The following is a 16896-nucleotide window of genomic DNA, read 5'->3' on the forward strand; positions in this document are numbered from 1 at the left end:
ACGGGACGCTCGGCTTTGGTGTTTTGGAGATGACCTGCTTACTCTTCACGTCACAACCTCTACGCCGCATGCGAAAGTGCGATTGTAAACTTATTTTCTCATCTTCATTTATGTTTATGGAGAGCTCCTCTGCTCAAAGCGCTCTCGTTAACGTAGTTGAAAAGCTGTCACAATAGCCGAGTGGTTTTAGATGGCAGGGGGCAGTAAAAGCGTCGAGGAATGAGTGACCGTAACAGAGGGCCACGTGGGGGTCACAAAAGGGCGACAGGGGAGGGACAGGATGGAGCGGAGGGACGAGGAGAGGGAACAGGAAGGGAATAGGCGATGGAGAAGAGGTGGCGAGGTTTTGAGAGAGGAACGGATGGAGGTAAAGAAGGGGGACCCCGCTCAATGTACAGGGGAAGTTGATTCCAGTGGTTGAGTGCAAGGAGGGAGAAACCCGCTAAAAACAGCTGATTAACCTCCACCGGAAAGGTGCAAGTGAGGTGGGCGAACAGACACACAGACACACACACACACACACAGGTGTGCACACCAACCCATAGCAGCAGGTGTCTGCCCACACCACTTGGTGTCCCGTCTACCCCACGCGGTGTCTTCCTACCACACAAGGTACCCCCCCCCCCCACCTACCCCACCCCCCGGTGTCTCTACCCCCACCAACAGGTGTCCCCCCCCACCCCATCACCAGGTGTCCATGCCACACCACCACCAACACCACCAGGCGTCCACACATCCTCCGCGCTCACCTCCCCGCTGTCCTTGTCGGTGCAGTGGGAAACCTCGAGGATCCTGTCCACCTCCACGTAGTCGGGGTTGAAAGGCTCGTCGTCCATCTGGCACGCACGCACGCACACGCGCCGGGGGGTGGGGTACGGATGTTAGGGACGACGTCGGCAAGGTGACGACAACAAGCGGGTAGACAACAGGGGGTCGACGCAAAGGGACAACAGCGCCGAGAGGGGGGTGGGGATAGCGATGGCACCGTGGCGATTGGGGTGCGGCGGCACGCGGGGCGATACCGGCAGCGCCGGGAGGGGTGGCGGTCGGGGGGGGTGGCAGCGGAGCGGTGCGGAGTGGGGGCGACCGTCAGGCGTGGGAGTTTGGCTACGAGAGGGGAAACCTTCGGATTCCTGCAGTATAATGCAGATTCTGATTCTGAATGTTCAGCTCGTTGGAGGGAGCGGCTCAATAGCACGGGTTTTGTGCAGAGCGCAGCTGCTCCGGCTGTTTAACGGTTCGCTCATCGGCGACGTACGGTGCGAGGGAAGTTCAACATGCAGACATACAATTTTACACGTGAGCTTTCGCGGCAAAAATTATTCATAAAGGTTTTTTTGGGTTGGATCACGTAAATACAAATGTGTCGTTAAACCCGCCACCACCCGACACAGCCAATTAGTAAGGTTTGTCACGTAAACAAAACGTGACAATTAGTTACTAGCTCAGCACACCGGTGTGTTGGAGAGTAAACCCACTACAAGATTTACAATTTGATTACCGTGATGTTTCGCTGGCGATTTAAACATCCAGCGTCGTCAGGTGATTTTTGGTGGCGGGTTAAGGACGCATATATATATTTACGCGATCTAACCCAAAACAAAAACCTTCATTATGAACGCCTGAAAGCGAGTTCTGACCCCAACCACTTGCGGTTTCTGGACCGACCTCAACAACGTCCACAGCAGCCACCTGTGTGCCTGTATCGTGAGCCAAGTTTTATCGGCGCGATGTCCCGACGTTTCGCTCCACGGGCTTGAGAAGCCGCGGGGGGGGGCCACGTGGAGCGAAAACGACGGTTGGCAAACGACGCGCGGTACAAAGGCAGAAACATGCCGGGGGAGCTGCGCGAGAATCCACATTAATGTTTGTACCATTACAGCCCAACCGGCTACCATTACGCCCGGTTATTAAATCGGCAACAGATGCCGTACAACCGCCCCTCTTAAGACTCGCGCTTCGCTCATCCTCGCCCAGCCACGGAGACCGGGAGGGGGGGTGGGGCTCGCCACCACGGAGAGGAATTAATGCTACGGGACCTCGGTTGCGATTGCTTCCTCTACCCCGTGATTCGTGTTCACTCGCACCCAGCGGCTGGATGGAGTCGCTCAGACTTTCTTTACGCCAAATGACCCCACTTCCCGTAGTTTTGGTGAGCATCATCGACGGACCGCGGACTCTCTCCAGCCCACGCAACTCGACGCACGCTCACTTCCCCAACTGGGTTGCTACGAGCACTCTCAACCCTCTCCATCACGCAAGCCAAGCAGGGTTGCGCCTGGACAGCCCTTCCAAGGACAACCTGCCACGCCTGTGGTTGCGGTCTGCCCGGCTGTGGCTACACGACGTGCAGAAATGTTGTCGTGCTGCATGTCTACGCTCCCCAGCCTCGCAAACCCACAATCGGCGGCGTGGCGAAGTACAGACAAACGACCGCCGCGGATCAGCAATTCTATCGTCTGCACACCGGAACCCTCCAAGCCAGTCGCCCAGGCGTACCGCTGGGGCAGACAACGCGGGCAGTGGTCACAGCTCCAGTGGGCTCCTCTCAACGCAAGCGCAGCCACCTCAACTCGGCAGCGCCGGTTGCAGATTTACCAGGTGGGGGGGGGGAGCTCCAATCGGAACAGCATGACAGACAGGCGGGCGAAGCCGGACTACCCACACCCCCCGCCCACGCCACCAAAAAGGGCTGTCGACTCGAGCGCCAGCGCACGCTCCCTCGCTCCGCCGAGTTCGAGTGTGCCGAATGACCGCGGTGGGTCCGGCGCCCCCGGAGGACGGGGGAGCGCCCCGTGCCGGGATTGAGAATGCCGCGACTCTCTCGCTGGCTTTCGTGCGCCGCAAACCGCTCCCCTGCCGCCCGGAGCCGTCGCCTCCGCGCGGCGATTACAGCGCCGGGGCCACAGAGAGCCAATTAACGGCGCCCGGGCACCTGATCGGCCTACTAATGAGCCAGGTCCGCCCGCTCCCACGCATCGACGCCATTAGGAAGCAATTAGCAGTCGCGCGCGCGCGCACGCACGCCGCGTCAAAGCGGGCCTCCGGGGGTTAACAGCTTGGCCCCCGGTGCGAGCAAGCCGCCACCAACGTCGGCGTCGCCGGTACGGCGCCAGCGCCGGGGACGGCGCGGGACCGCGATCGGCAACTATTGACACCGTCACCGCGGGGTCGCGCCGGGGGCCGGTGGGCGTCCCCAACGCGGCCGTGTGCGCGGGCGGCCAAAGCTCCTCGACGCGTCGCTGGCGCGCGTCGGCGCACGTGCGATCCGCGCCGGATTTCGCCAAGAGCGGCCCCCGGGGGAGGAAGGAGTTAAACCGCTTAAGATTAGTGGGCAGCCTGTCCTACGGCTCGCACGGGACGTGTCCTCACTCACCTCGACCCCCCCGCTCAAGACATTCACCGACACTCGCGTCTCTTCATCGGTCACCGTCCAAATTCGCTGCCCTAGGAACTCCTGACAGCCGAGTTAGATTCCCGGGCCCACCATTAACATGGGTGGAGGATACCTTAACCCGCCCTGGGCTTTCCACCTAACGTTGACTCGGCTTAAAATGCATACCTGGTGCGATGAGTGCATGGCGCAGCGTGTAAACATCGCCACGAGGGAGACAAAGGAGGCCGAGTGTGGCGCTGAAAACACCGTCGCCTCGTTGCGCCGCCGTGCCGGCCTACATAGACTAACAGCACCGCCCCCCAAACAGCTTGTGGCGTGCTACACGGGGGGGGGGGGGGGGGGGGGGGGGACCACCTTTGCCTGCACACTTGTAGCAATCCCAGAGGCGTCGCGCACACGCACACACGCGAGGTTTTGTCCGACTCCTCGGAGCTCTGTGCCAGGTCACACAGCAGCGGACGGCAAGGCGCTTACAACCGAGCGGTCGGCAACGACGTGGGCCATTCAATTATCACTCCCAACAAAATTAAATTAATTAAAATTAAGGCGAAAATTTGCATGCAGATTCCAGACACTTGTAATGAAATTTCCTGATGTCATCAATCCAATTACCGCCATCATTAATGCCCGATTAAATTCCAATCTCGGTCACCGCTGGGGTGCGCCGCATGAATTCGTAAAAACTGTGCCGGGCGGGGGCGGCACCCCCCCCCCCTTCTCCTCCCTCTCCCTGCCACTTACACCCCCCCCCTACCCCACCGGAAACCTGGTGTGCGAGTTTGAAGCAGCAGAGGCGGAATCTCAAACCCAGGCTGCACTGCACAGTGAACTCCACCGAGACAAAATTAATAATCACGATACCACGTTGGCAGCAGTGGTATGTATTCAGTTTAACACGTAGGGTTTTGCGACCAAAATTATTCATAATAAAGGTTTTTGGGTTAGATCGCGTTATTTATAAATGTGTCGTTACCCTCCGCCACCCGACACGGCCAAACAGTAAAAAATGTGCCACGTTTATTATGAAGTGGTATGTATTTCGAACTTCTTTCACACCGTACGTAGCCAACCGTCGGAATCGGAGGTGCGGGATTTTTATTTTACCAGGTAAGGCCCACTGAGCTATATAGCTCTTTTTCAGAAGTGACCTGGCCACACGTGATAGCTCAAGGAAGTGACTTATCACGTGGAAATCTATACCAGCCAAATACTCTAAACGCAAGCAGATTATAAATGTGGAGGGAAAAACCAGAGGGCCTGAAGAAAAATCCATGCGACCACGGGGAGAGACATGTAAACTCCAAATATACAAGTGACAAGGTCGGGATCGAACACACGACCTCCTGTATACCAGGCGAGGCAGTTAACACATCGCCACCCTGGCACCCTCATATACTGTGTTTATATTTTATGTAAAGAGATAGATATGGGAGGACACACACTCCGATTATTTACGTATCGCCTCCGCTAAGACAACTAGTCATTGCCAAGAAAGGTTACCTTATATTTATACAAATTCATATTTCCACACACACACAGGGCTTTCTGACGAGATGTGCACGTGGGGTGGGGAAAGTGGGCCAGCGCAGGCCGACAGGCGCGCATGCACCCGGCACGCTCTTCGGCGGAGAAGATCAGAGGGCCCTCCCACCTCAAAAACCTCACTTGGATTTTTGCGCGACCGCGTCAGATCCCTTTTTCTGTACGAGAACCCCCGCCCCCACATTTCCGTGGAATATTTCTGTAAAACTAACTTGGTCATTGTGATAGACAATCGCGGTCGGGACGGAATCGGCCCGAGCTGATTCGCGCCGCAGGGCATCTGTTATTTGAACGCTGATTAGTGTTTGCGCAGTATTGTTCATTTCTTGCATGGGTGGACGACGTGGTTGTTTTTCCCTTCGATTTCCATTTTGCAAAAATTGACGTTTACTTTCATTTGTTTTGCTTTTATCATTTTGCCGATCCTAGTTACTCATCGAAATTAATCTCTTCCGAGCTTCTCGAATTCCTACCTGGTTAAACTCAAATAAACTTAATTGTCTTCATCAATAGTATATATATGCAGATCTTATTTCACACCGTACCGTAGCCAACCGTGCTAATCGGAGGCGTGGGGTAAGGACAACAAACTAGCACACCAAAAGCGTTTCCAAAGAAATTAGTTGGCAATACAGATGATTTTAAAGTGTGAAGCTCCAGTAGCTTCATCATATCGGAAGAGCATTCCAGACGGCTGCAGAACCGTCTGGGGCGCATCTGAAAGCGCGCAATACAGTGACCATCTTTGTTCCATGGTCAGCCAGAAGCCGCTGCGAGGATGCCCGAAGTTGTGTGGCCACCCGACAAAGCCAATCGAATAAAGTGTGCAGAATCAGAACCTTTCGGGGGACTAGAGGAATCTGATGAGCTATGAGGCTCTTTTAAAACAGATTTCCTTGAGGGGGGGGGGGGGGGCAGGGTTCAGCAAGTTGACATTGGTTCTACGTCCAACGTCTCGCGCACTGCGGCACTTGGAACACATTGAGGTTTTTTATGTTTGGTTTTTAAACTGATTTGCAATAAAGGTTTGGAGGTTTGGGGGTTGGGGGGGGGGTGTCCACCGGGGCGGCAGAGCCGCGGCCTCCCCACCTCGGCAAAGAAGTTGTTGAGCAGCGCCTGCTTGGCCTTGTAGCGCTTGATCTTCTGGTGGACACGCTTGTCCCGCTCCAGGTGCGGCACGGTGGCCCACTCGCAGTGCAGGTACGAGCTGGGGGACGGGGCGGGGGTGGGGGGAGAGGGGGGAGGGGGAGAGCACCACATCATACTCTCTGGCCACTTTCATTCATCGTTTTGCACCGTGGGCTCCAAGTGCTGAGCTCTGCACGGAAATTCACGCACGTCGGCCCGCTGCTGCTGCTGCCACTGCCACGACTACTACTACTACTGCTGCTACTGCTACCACTGCTGCCACTGCTGCCACTGCTGCCACTGCTGCTACTGCTACCGCTGCTACCGCTGCTGCTACTGCTGCCGCTGCAGAGAACAAGCCGGAATAAGCAGGCAGTGGGCCCGGCATTTCCTGGTTCTGTCGTGCCCAGAAGCACCGCTCTTGTCATGTATCTGACACCAAGACCGCATCTGTTTTCTTTGCCATTAGAGGGCTACGGTCCCAGCTAACAATTCACTGTCCGGCGACTCCACAAATAGGTCGCGACCAGTGGTTATGATTCAAGTCAAGGATCAGTTACTTTTCTTTCGTCATCACAGTCTCATTGATAAGTTTGTGCGGTTGCCCTGCCTCATTTCTCTCCAGCTGGATGAAAGTAGCATCAGCGTACCATTAGCGTGCTCATGTCCCACTCTGCTACCTGTTGTTGGGGCGGTAACATGTCCTCAACTCTTTACAGAATTGGTGGTTCGAAACGACAAAACGGCCACACATCCAGTTCTGCCGAGCTGGTGGCCTGGATAAGGCCACACGCACGTTAGCAACCTCTGCGTGTGCGATTTTAGATGTTGCCGTGAACACCGTCACACTGACACCGCCTCCAACCACCCCCCACCCGGGTCATAATATTATTATTATTGACACCTCGCCCCTCCCATTCGGATTTAGAAATTTTGACCGCGAGATTACACAATCCGTGGAAGTGCCCTCGGTTGTTCCACGAGACACCCGCGCCCCCACCGCCCCACCCAGGGTCCTATCTCCCATCGGCGGAGGCCCAGACAAAGAGAGACTCTCGCGCGTTGATAAAATCGTGGGCGATAAGTAACACGACAGCGCTGCCCCGTTGCGTACTTACTAGTTCTTGTACTTGACGTAGAATTCCTCGACATCGACGGAACCCTCGCCGGAAGGCAGCTGGCGGAACACGCACAAGCGCGTGTAAACACAACAAACAGCAACAACCATCATTCGCCATTAAGTGGCCATGTGCACGTTAAGGCCATGTGAAGTGTCGTACGCCCGCTGGCAAGAGGTCACGGGACAGAGCCAGCAGGTGCCGTGAGTTGACTGAGATGACTGGCCGATGCACTACCTGTGCCCCCTGCTATGCCAACATGCTGTGTTTTAGCCACCCGGCACTCCACTCTGTGTGCACACACAAAAATATAAAGATCCACCCCACCCCCGTATTGCCTTTGATAGGATGTCGAGGCAAGTGCCGCTAACGAGTAGAACCTGTAAATGGCCGGCATGGCACATTAGAAGGTGGGTGGTTGGTGGGTTTGTAACCGCCACGTGAACACACACACACACATGGACACACAGGCAGTAAAAACCAGATCGTCCCCACTGACACGGACCGGATGGTCACAGACAAAGCCCCCAACACACAAGGCTGCAGTAGGCAACAAAGGCGATACTGTACTGATGATTTCTTACAGCGATTCAACTGATTCTCAGGCGTCTAAATTGTCTGTTTCTGCAGTCTAAAATAATGAAAAATTAGACTTTTGACTTTCGATGACCTAAATCAAGGATGGCTGTGGCGCATTACACGCCCGGGGTGGTGACATCAAGTGACATGTAAGGCATGGTGAGAGTCCCAATCCTTCGGTCACAATCGAAGAGATTAATCGCATGATTATAGCTTCCTTCCCACCACCTAAAAAGAACCCAAGTACTCTGTACACATCCCATCAGCAAAACGGCCTTGTGGGAGTACGTAATATCAGCGCCGTCGAGAAATTGGGCTGTGTGAAATAAATTAAGTTTCAAGATAATTTCATTCAACGAGTGTCAAAACTTAAGAGACCAGGATAGGAGTCTCGTGAACTGGGTGAGCGAGTGGGTGAATGAGTAAGTGGTTTGGTGGTTGGATGGTTGAGTGAGTGAGTGAGCAAGTGAGCGAGCGAGCGAGCGGTTTGGGTGGGAGGATGGTTGAGTAAGTAATTGAATAAATGAGCAAGTGAATGAGCGAGTGGTTTGGGTGGATGTTTCATGTGAGTGGGCTCAAGTTTGCACTTTGATTCTGTGTGCCCGGTGCGAGAACTCGTGAAAGACCAGGAGAGGATTCTCACATTCACAAGAGTGACCCCTAAACTGTCACAAAAATGACAAAAAGCCCAACAAACAAAAACCACGTACCGTCTATTCTCCTATAGCGCCACGTGTTTACATAACGCGAATTGGATATAATGCTATCGAGTGAACGGAACTACGTCGCGCGAGTAGGAATACGCGGTTGTGCGGCTGCCACGGTGTAGGATCACACAAAGGCGGCATGCTGCTGGATGCTTCTTAGATGCTACCCACACGCCTCAGTCTTTGTTCGGCCTGCATACGCATCTCACGTGTTATCGCGGACTGTCGCTTTAACCTATATTATATATTATTATTAATTACAACGCAATGTTTACATAACGCGGTGGTTCTTTAGGAACGAAACTACTACCGCCGCGTTATAGGAGAACAGACCGCACAGCAATGAGGCAAAGCAACCACCAAACGTGGACAGACGAGAGTAATGTCACACTCAAAAACCGAACGTTTAACCCATAAGTCACACGGGGTGTGGCTGGGTCGCACAATTGGCTCCGATAACCCGACTGCAGCAGGCACGGGCGAACGAGCAACAGGTTGCCCCCTGCGAGTGTGCCGAACGATCTCCTGCCGTGTTCGGGCAACGCGTAAATAAAAATAACAGCCTCCCACCTCGTTCCGGGTCGTCCTTATCGCCAGGATTTTGTCGACGACCGCCGCCTCCTCCTCGCCCAGATGTTCCTGCGTACGCGCAAGGACACACGCGAGCGGCTCCTTCACTGCCACACGCGACACACGTGACACACACGTGTAGTGTAATAGCGCTGGCTGGTGGACAGCAGCGGCAGCTGCGGCGGACAGACAGGGCACACGCCGGTGAGGGCGTGCGCGATGTGTCAGCAGAGTAGAGGAACTAGAGTAAGGGTCACGGAGGACCCCGTCTGAGGGTCCCTGGAACCTGCTAGCGGGTTCGAGAAGGGAGGCGCGGTCAGGGCGGTGCCAGGCCGTGCCGGGAGCATAAAAGGAGCCGAGAGCGGGGGGCTCGAGGCTGCCGGTTCTGGGAGTGGACTCGTCTCGTCGTCCCTGTCGTCTCGTCGCCATCGTCGCTAAACGTCTCCGCTAGACATTGCGCTACGAAGGAGAGGAGTTGGCTATCGCAGTCGGCGCCGTCAGTGTTAGGCGGCTAGTGCTGTGTACAGGCTGGGCTAAGCTACTGTGGAGAGTGTGTGGACAAAACCGTGAAAGTTGCTCATGAAGAAGGTGCCTCCTAGAAACTGTCTCTGAATCGTTGACACGACACACACGAGCAGCTCCTTCACTGCCCCGCGCCAACGGGGAACAGCTGCCGCCGGGGGCAGGCCCTTAGACCAAATACTGCACTCGGAGGAATTTGTTACATTATGGGCCTGATATAAAATGCGAGCTGTTTTAGTTGTCCAACCGCTATTTAGACCCGCGATAAGTTGATTAGGTAAGCACCACACTGTAAACGGAGGGGGGAGACACTCAGCACCGCCACCTCCTGGCCACACCTCACCACAGCCCCGCGCCGACAACACCTGGCAAGCCCTGGGTGGTGGTGGTGGCCGCGGTGATGGGCCCGCTAATCCAGGTTCGCGCCACTGCACAGCTTCCGACATCCGCCGAGATCGGGCGCGGTTGAGCGGCGATTTGATTGTACACGGAAATGTTCCGACATTAATAAGGGTAATTAATTAATGAGAGCAATTAAGGCGAGATGGCAGAGGCAGGGTGCTGCGCTCACGAGTCATTAGCCGAGCCTTGAACGATGAGAAGTCTGAGCGCAGCTCGGCCCAGATGGATGATTTCCACTTGTCCTTGCAGTCACTCCCGCAAGTCTCCCCTTTGCCAGTTTGTACTAATACCTCAATGCGCTCTGACCTGGTTATCAGGGTAACCGATTTATTAAAGGAGAGGAATATTATCTTTTTTACTTGTCACGTAATGGTTTCCTGCCACAGCGGCGATTAAATCCAAATACAATGAAACCCGGGATCGGGCAAAAACATCAAGTGTAAAATATTACTACAAACCACACCATTTTGATCACACACGGCACCATTCGCCTCCCCATACCACGACCCAAACTTGGAAGGACCCTCCTGAAAACGATTCTGAAGTATTTTTTTATTTTACCGGATAAGGCCCACACACTGAGCTACGCGGCCCGTTTTCAGAAGCAATCCTGGCCGTCACGAATGACAGCCCAACGAAGCGGCTTATCATCGTCGTCATCATGTGGAAATTCACAGTAGCAGCAGCAGCCAAATAACTGTGAACACGTGACATCGATTCTGAAAGTGGAGGGGAAAAACCGGAGGGCCCGGAGAAAAATCCACGCGAACACGGGGAAAGAGAGAGAGAGAGACACCGCAAACTCCAAATATCCAGCAGCAGCAGCAGGGCATCGTCAGGGGTCGGGGCGCCGTATCTTGCAGAGCGACGTTCCAACGCCGCAGGGTACCCCGTGGTTTGTTTATTTTCAGCGAGCAACACACAAGAGCTCCTCCCCCCCCCCCGCACGCCCGCGTGCGTTGCCGGGCGCGTTGCCGGGCGCGCTGCCGGCACGTGGAGCAAAAACGGTGGCGGAACGTCACGGACGGGCAACGATTGGCGGACGCGAGAAGCGCATCGCATCGCGGAGCCGTGCGGAACAACCGCGAAATATAACTTAAAGACGATGGTAAGGGAGGAGAGCAAAAAAAAAAACGTGCCAATGTAAACGGGAAAGAAAAAAAAACAACCCACAAGAAACGAAAGAAATGACGGAAAAAAACACGAGAGGAACGAAAAAGGATGGATTTCTCCAGCGGCGTCGTGACATTTCATCACCGCCGCGCACGCCGCATACCTTACGCACTCACGCGCGGTGTGCCGGGTGCACGTGCAACTCCAGCTGTTGTAAAAGCACTCCTTGGTGAGGAGGGGGGGATTGGTGGGGGAACTGAACCGAGGGGCGGGCAGCGCGCGGCCCATGTAGTAGGGAGCCCGGCCACACGCAGCCCACGGAGGAGCGAGTTTGTCACGGGTCTATCGACCACCACAAGCCAGGCATGAATCGTCATCACCCACTCACCCCCCCCTAGCTCGCCACCCCACGTGCCCTCAGCCCGCTCTCCCCTCCTCCTCCTGTCCCCCGCAGCCTGCTCCTCCTCCCCGTGGCCGCTGCACGCCATCGCTCACCCACCCCCACCGCCTCCAATCCCCGGTGGCCTCCGCGCTCCCGCCCCCCCCACATCCCTCCCAGCTCGGCGCCCAGCCGTCACCCCCGCCGCATTCTAACGCACGCGGAAGGCGGCGGTCGATACCGTTAGTGCCGCGGGGCAGGAGGCATCATCATCATCGTTATCATCGTCATCAGACTCATCAGCGAGGATCGGCCACCCACTCACTCGCACGCAGGCCCCACCCCTCAAGGCTCAGCGCGCCATTCGTCCGTATAATCCATGCCGCGACCTTTACCTTTCCTTTCTCCGCCGCAGATGTCACGATGCGCCGAGACTATTTGCCGACCGTCATGCATCCCCCCCCCCCCCCCGCCCCCGTTAGCTACCGCCGTTAACATTTCCCTTTCTCCTCTCTCGCAGTCTTTTATCTCCCCCCCCCCCACCCTACACACAACAGCTGGGCTGAGCGAGACAGAGGAGGAGGCAGCAGCTTTAAATAAAAACGGAGGGAACTACGATCTGGGGGTGGTGGGGGGGGTGGGAAACAATAAAAAAGAGACAAAGTGGGCAGCACAGAGGAGAGGAGAGAGAGGGGGAGAGGAAGGAGGGCGGAGCGGAAAGGCCGATAGCTCCGACTCGAACTTTAGGGTCAATCGAACGGAAGGAGATTTAGACACCGCGCTGCTGCCGCGGCGGCGGCAACGGCCGGTGATCAACGACCGCGGAGCACGGAGTCGGCCAGCGCTCGCCGCCAGCGCCGGCGTGGTGCTCACCGCGCCGTGCTGGGCCGAGCGGCCCACCGGGCTGGCGCCAGTCCCCGTCACGTCCACCTCCTCGTCGTCGTCGCCGTCGTCGTCGGTTAGCTTCATCTCCAGGTCCTCAGTGTAGCGCTTGCGCTTCACGTGCCGGTTCGAGCGCCGCTTCTACGGGAAGGGAAGCAGGGAGGAGAGGGAGGAGAGAGGAGGGAGGGAGGGAGGGACGGAGGGAGGGGAGAAGGGAGGAAGGGGACGGAGGGGGGAGAGAAGGGAGGGGGGGGAGAAGTTAGGGAGGGGAGGAAGAAGAGAACGGAGGGAGAGAAGAGAGGGAGGGGAGGAAGGGAAGGGAGAGAGAAGGGAGGGAGGGGGGAGAGAAGGGAGGGAGGGGGGAGAGAAGGGACGGAGGGATGCCCACCGCTGCTGTTAGAGAGGAGTTTGTGGAGCCCCGACGCCGGCGCTCGGTGGGGGGAAGGGCCGAGCGCGCGTGTCCTTGTGCCCCAGTACGAGAATGCTGTACGTCTGTACACCCCCATCTAATATTTGAATGCAATTCCATTAAGAACTCTGCACGGCACGTGCAGAAGTTAACTTTTGCTCAACGCAAACTTTGGTCGATTCATCCACAACGCGGTTTGAGCGCGGCACAGACGCAACATCCCTCCGGCGGCTTTTCTGGGTCGTGCCCGCGGTGTCCGACGTTTGGTTCCTCACGCCGGAGCCGAACCGTCGGGCATCGTGCCATTACAACTCTCTAGTGGGTACAACCCAAAAACGCACCGAAGATAGAGAGAGAGAGAGATGAGCAGTAGGCCACCACCGCGGAAACGTATGCAGCACGTCTGGGACGTCAACCTTCTCCTCCATGGGGAGCATCAAGTGTGTGTGTGCGCATGTGGCACACGCACAAAGACAAAGGACCCCCCCCCGTATAGCCTTCAGGGACTCAACAGACCATTGGGCCAAGTGCTGCGAGCGAGTCGCACCTATGAAGGCCAGCACCACGCCCGACCGCCTTTGGCTACACAGTGGCGATGTTGACACACCGCACCAGGTACTCGTTTGAGGCCGAGTCAGCCTAGGGGAAGGCCCAGGACCAGTTCTGATAATCGTCACCGATGTTGGCCGCGAGCAGAAATTGAACTCGGGTCACCGGGTTCGTAGCGCAGCGCGCTAACCGCTGCACTACCGCTCCCCGCTGCACTACCGCTCCCCGCTGCACTACCGCTCTCCGCTACACACGCGCGCACACACCTCGCATGCTTCCCAGCCACCGGCCTCTTATCATCGCACTGCCCCTCCTACCCGCCCTCCCTCCGCCAGCGATAAGCTTCAATAATAATTCCCGACGTGTCCGTCACATCTCATATCGAATCACCGCTGTGATACCGGCGCCACCGCCTTGCCACCGTCAGCTGGCTCCCGCTCAGCCGAGGGTGAGCGTCGATTGTCGGGCAGGAGGTTCGGGGAGGAGAGACAACCGCGATGTTCAAAACCTAACCAGCGGTCACCAGCGGCAGAACGGTTGGGGCCTTGCCCGAGAGACGGGCCCCCATTAGGAAAACTGAAAACTAAAACTACTTTTTATTTTAGCAGGCAAGGCCCACTGAGCTCTATAGCTCTTTTTCAGAAGGGCCCTGGCAACAAATGATAGCTCAACAAAGTGGTTGATCGTGTGGAAATTTATGGCAGCCAAATTATCCACGCGGAAAAGCCACAATGAGTCCGAAGATGCTTGTTCAGGAAGACCCTGCATTGGGACGTTTGGCCAACAACCATCAGACATTGGGGGGGCCTGTTGAGCCAGGAGTGGACTACATGGGCGACCGCTTCAGACACTCCAGATGAAGACTCGATTCGAGTTCCACAGGTCGGCGGCGGCTGCGTCGTAAGGAAGAAAATCGAAATAATAAAAACGGCGACTCGAGGAGTAGAGGGAGAGACCGAGTAGGGGCGAGACGGCGAGAGGCGCGGGGATGGGAGGAGAAGAGCGAGGAGGCGGCGAGGGGACGGGCCGCTTACCTCGATCAGGCTCTCCTCCTCGGGTGGAGAGGGAGGAGTAGAGGGAGAGACCGAGTAGGGGCGAGACGGCGAGAGGCGCGGGGATGGGAGAAGAGCGAGGAGGCGGCGAGGGGACGGGCCGCTTACCTCGATCAGGCTCTCCTCCTCGGGTGGAGAGGGAGGCGGCGTGCGCTCCATGTCCGAGTGGTCCGGCGAGAGCTCCCCTTTCCTCTTCTTGCTCTTCTTTAGCGAGCCGGGCGACACCGGAGGTTTGCTGCCACGAGCACGCACGACACGCACAATGATCCCCCGTGTAGCCTTAACAGACCGTTGGGGCGAGCGCTGTTAAGCGAGTTGCACCTGTGAAGGCCGGAACGGCACGCAAACGAGGGGGTGGGTGGCCAACTCCACGGCCGGCCGACTGTCCCCTAGTGGCGATGTTTAACACACCACATCAGCTACTCGTTTTATGCCGAGTCGACAGAGGGGAGGGGGCCCAGGACCGATTCAGATAATTGTCACCGGTGTTGGCCGTGAGCGGTAATCGAACTTGTGTCGCCAGGCTCATGGTGCAGCGAGCTAACCGCTGCAATACCGCGCTCCCCACACACATACACACGCACGCACACCGAAACTGCGAACGGTCAACTCGCGTCCGATCATCCGCTTCCGGATGAAGGCCTCCGACGGCACGTGGGTCGTGGGGGGCTATTTGACTACGCTTCGCCACGGCGTTCAGTGCGGGGGTGGATGATGGCGGGGACCAGAGGCGGTACAGAGTGTGCAGTACAACGCTGAATTCCGGTGCACTTCGCTCCGCGTATCACTGCTTCAAACTCAATCACTTGCTTTTTGTTCAGAGATCCCCTACGTCTCTACCATACAGCATCTCTACAAAGAGAGTGCGTGGCAAAGTGCAACACTGCCTAACGAGTCCTAGAATAACCACAACTGAGGAAGGGACGTTCCTACGCCCAAAGCGGTGACGCTCCTCACGGTGCTACCCAGGCCCCCAGGGCAGCACAGCGCCACGTTCTCACCCCCGATGCCCCACCTGACCTCACCACTACCCCCCCCCTCCTGACCTCACCACTACCCCCCCTCTTGATCCCACCAATTCCCCCCCCCCCACCTGACCTCACCACTACCCCCCACCTGATCCCACCACGACTCCCACCTGACCTCACCACTACCCCCCACCTGATCCCACCACTACTCCCACCTGACCTCACCAACACCCCACCTGACCTCACCAACACCCCACCTGACCTCACCAACACCCCACCTGATCCCACCAACACCCCACCTGACCTCACCAACACCCCACCTGACCTCACCAACACCCCACCTGACCTCACCAACACCCCACCTGACCTCACCAACACCCCACCTGACCTCACCAACACCCCACCTGACCTCACCAACACCCCACCTGACCTCACCAACACCCCACCTGACCTCACCAACACCCCACCTGACCTCACCAACACCCCACCTGACCTCACCAACACCCCACCTGACCTCACCAACACCCCCCACCTGTTCTTCTTGCCGGCCTTCGCTTTGGGCTGCGTCGTAGAGGTGGCCGTCTTGGGCTTCCTCTCCTTCTTCTCCTTGGGTTTCTTGGGCTCCTTGGGCTCCTTGGGCTTCTTGGGCTCCTTGGGGGCCTTGGGCTCCTTGGGGGGGGCAGCGGCGCCAGCCGCGGCCTTCTTCTTGGGCTTCTTGGCCTGCGGCAGCGCGATGTCGAGGTCGCCGCCGGCGTCGAGCCCCGCCGGCTGCCCCAGCGGACGCCCGTCGTGCATCTCGGCCGGCGCCAGCACGCGGGGGATGTCGGTCTCCCCCCGCGCCCGCGCCTTCGCGATGGCCTCCGCGACGATGCGGCTGGCCTTGTCGCTCGCCTTCTCCTGCGACTGCTTCTTGCGGCCGGGGCCCTTGGCCTTGCCCGGGCCCCGGCCGCCCTTGGCCTTGGCCTGGCCCTGCCCGTTGGGGTCGGCATCGCCGCCGCCGCCGCCTTCGTCGTCCTGGGACGCGCGCTTGCGCTTGCCCTTGCGGCCGGGCTTCAGCGTGGTCGTGTCGGGTTGGGTGGCGACGGTCTCCTGGTGGCTCAGAGGGACCATCTGTGGGACCTGGGTGTGAGAGACCGAGAGAGAGAGAGATGGAGGAACGCGTGAGAGGGTGAACGCACAGGCATACGTGCACACGCAGACGGGCAGAGGCAGAGCAACGCACGTGAGCACACGCGCACAGAAACACTCACACATGGGCACTGAGGCGCACGCACATGGGCAGGCACCCAGAAAACACAGATATGCACATTAACGGGTAGACACAGGCACAAACACGGATACACAGAGACACAAATACCACACACTTTGACACAGAGAGCCACAAGATTGGTAACCGCCACCAGCCGACGACGCGCGGGGCAACACGCCGCGATGGAGCAAAGCGCCACCTGCACGCGACGGCCACCCCGGCGCACGGAGCTCACCGCACTCGCCCTGCGGCACAGGATCCACCTGCCCGAAAAAGACCGCCCACCACGGGGTGTGCCGGTTTGCGCTTCACGGGAGGTGGAAGAGGGCG

At 57.5% G+C, this 16896-nt stretch overlaps 1 protein-coding gene across 3 annotated transcripts in view; it reads right to left on the reverse strand.

Annotated features, from left to right (window-relative positions):
- Positions 1-16896, reverse strand: part of LOC116954071 (chromodomain-helicase-DNA-binding protein 7-like) — a 107450-nt gene that overhangs the window by 49342 nt on the left and 41212 nt on the right. For 2 of the 3 annotated variants that reach the window (XM_076052165.1, XM_076052164.1), the window contains 7 exons: positions 15850-16436; positions 14458-14584; positions 12331-12480; positions 9042-9110; positions 7186-7244; positions 6029-6146; positions 750-836 (listed from right to left, as the gene is read on the reverse strand). In XM_076052165.1, the coding sequence (XP_075908280.1) occupies positions 750-836; positions 6029-6146; positions 7186-7244; positions 9042-9110; positions 12331-12480; positions 14458-14584; positions 15850-16436 (1197 nt within the window). Of the gene's footprint in view, positions 1-749; positions 837-6028; positions 6147-7185; positions 7245-9041; positions 9111-12330; positions 12481-14331; positions 14367-14457; positions 14585-15849; positions 16437-16896 lie in introns of those variants that run through there. The other variant, XM_076052166.1, reaches the window with a different exon arrangement.

This window comes from Petromyzon marinus, chromosome 54, assembly GCF_048934315.1.
Source record: "Petromyzon marinus isolate PM22_M1 ecotype Great Lakes invasive population chromosome 54, UKy_Petmar_22M1.pri1.0, whole genome shotgun sequence".
Taxonomy (NCBI): Eukaryota; Metazoa; Chordata; class Hyperoartia; order Petromyzontiformes; family Petromyzontidae; genus Petromyzon; species Petromyzon marinus.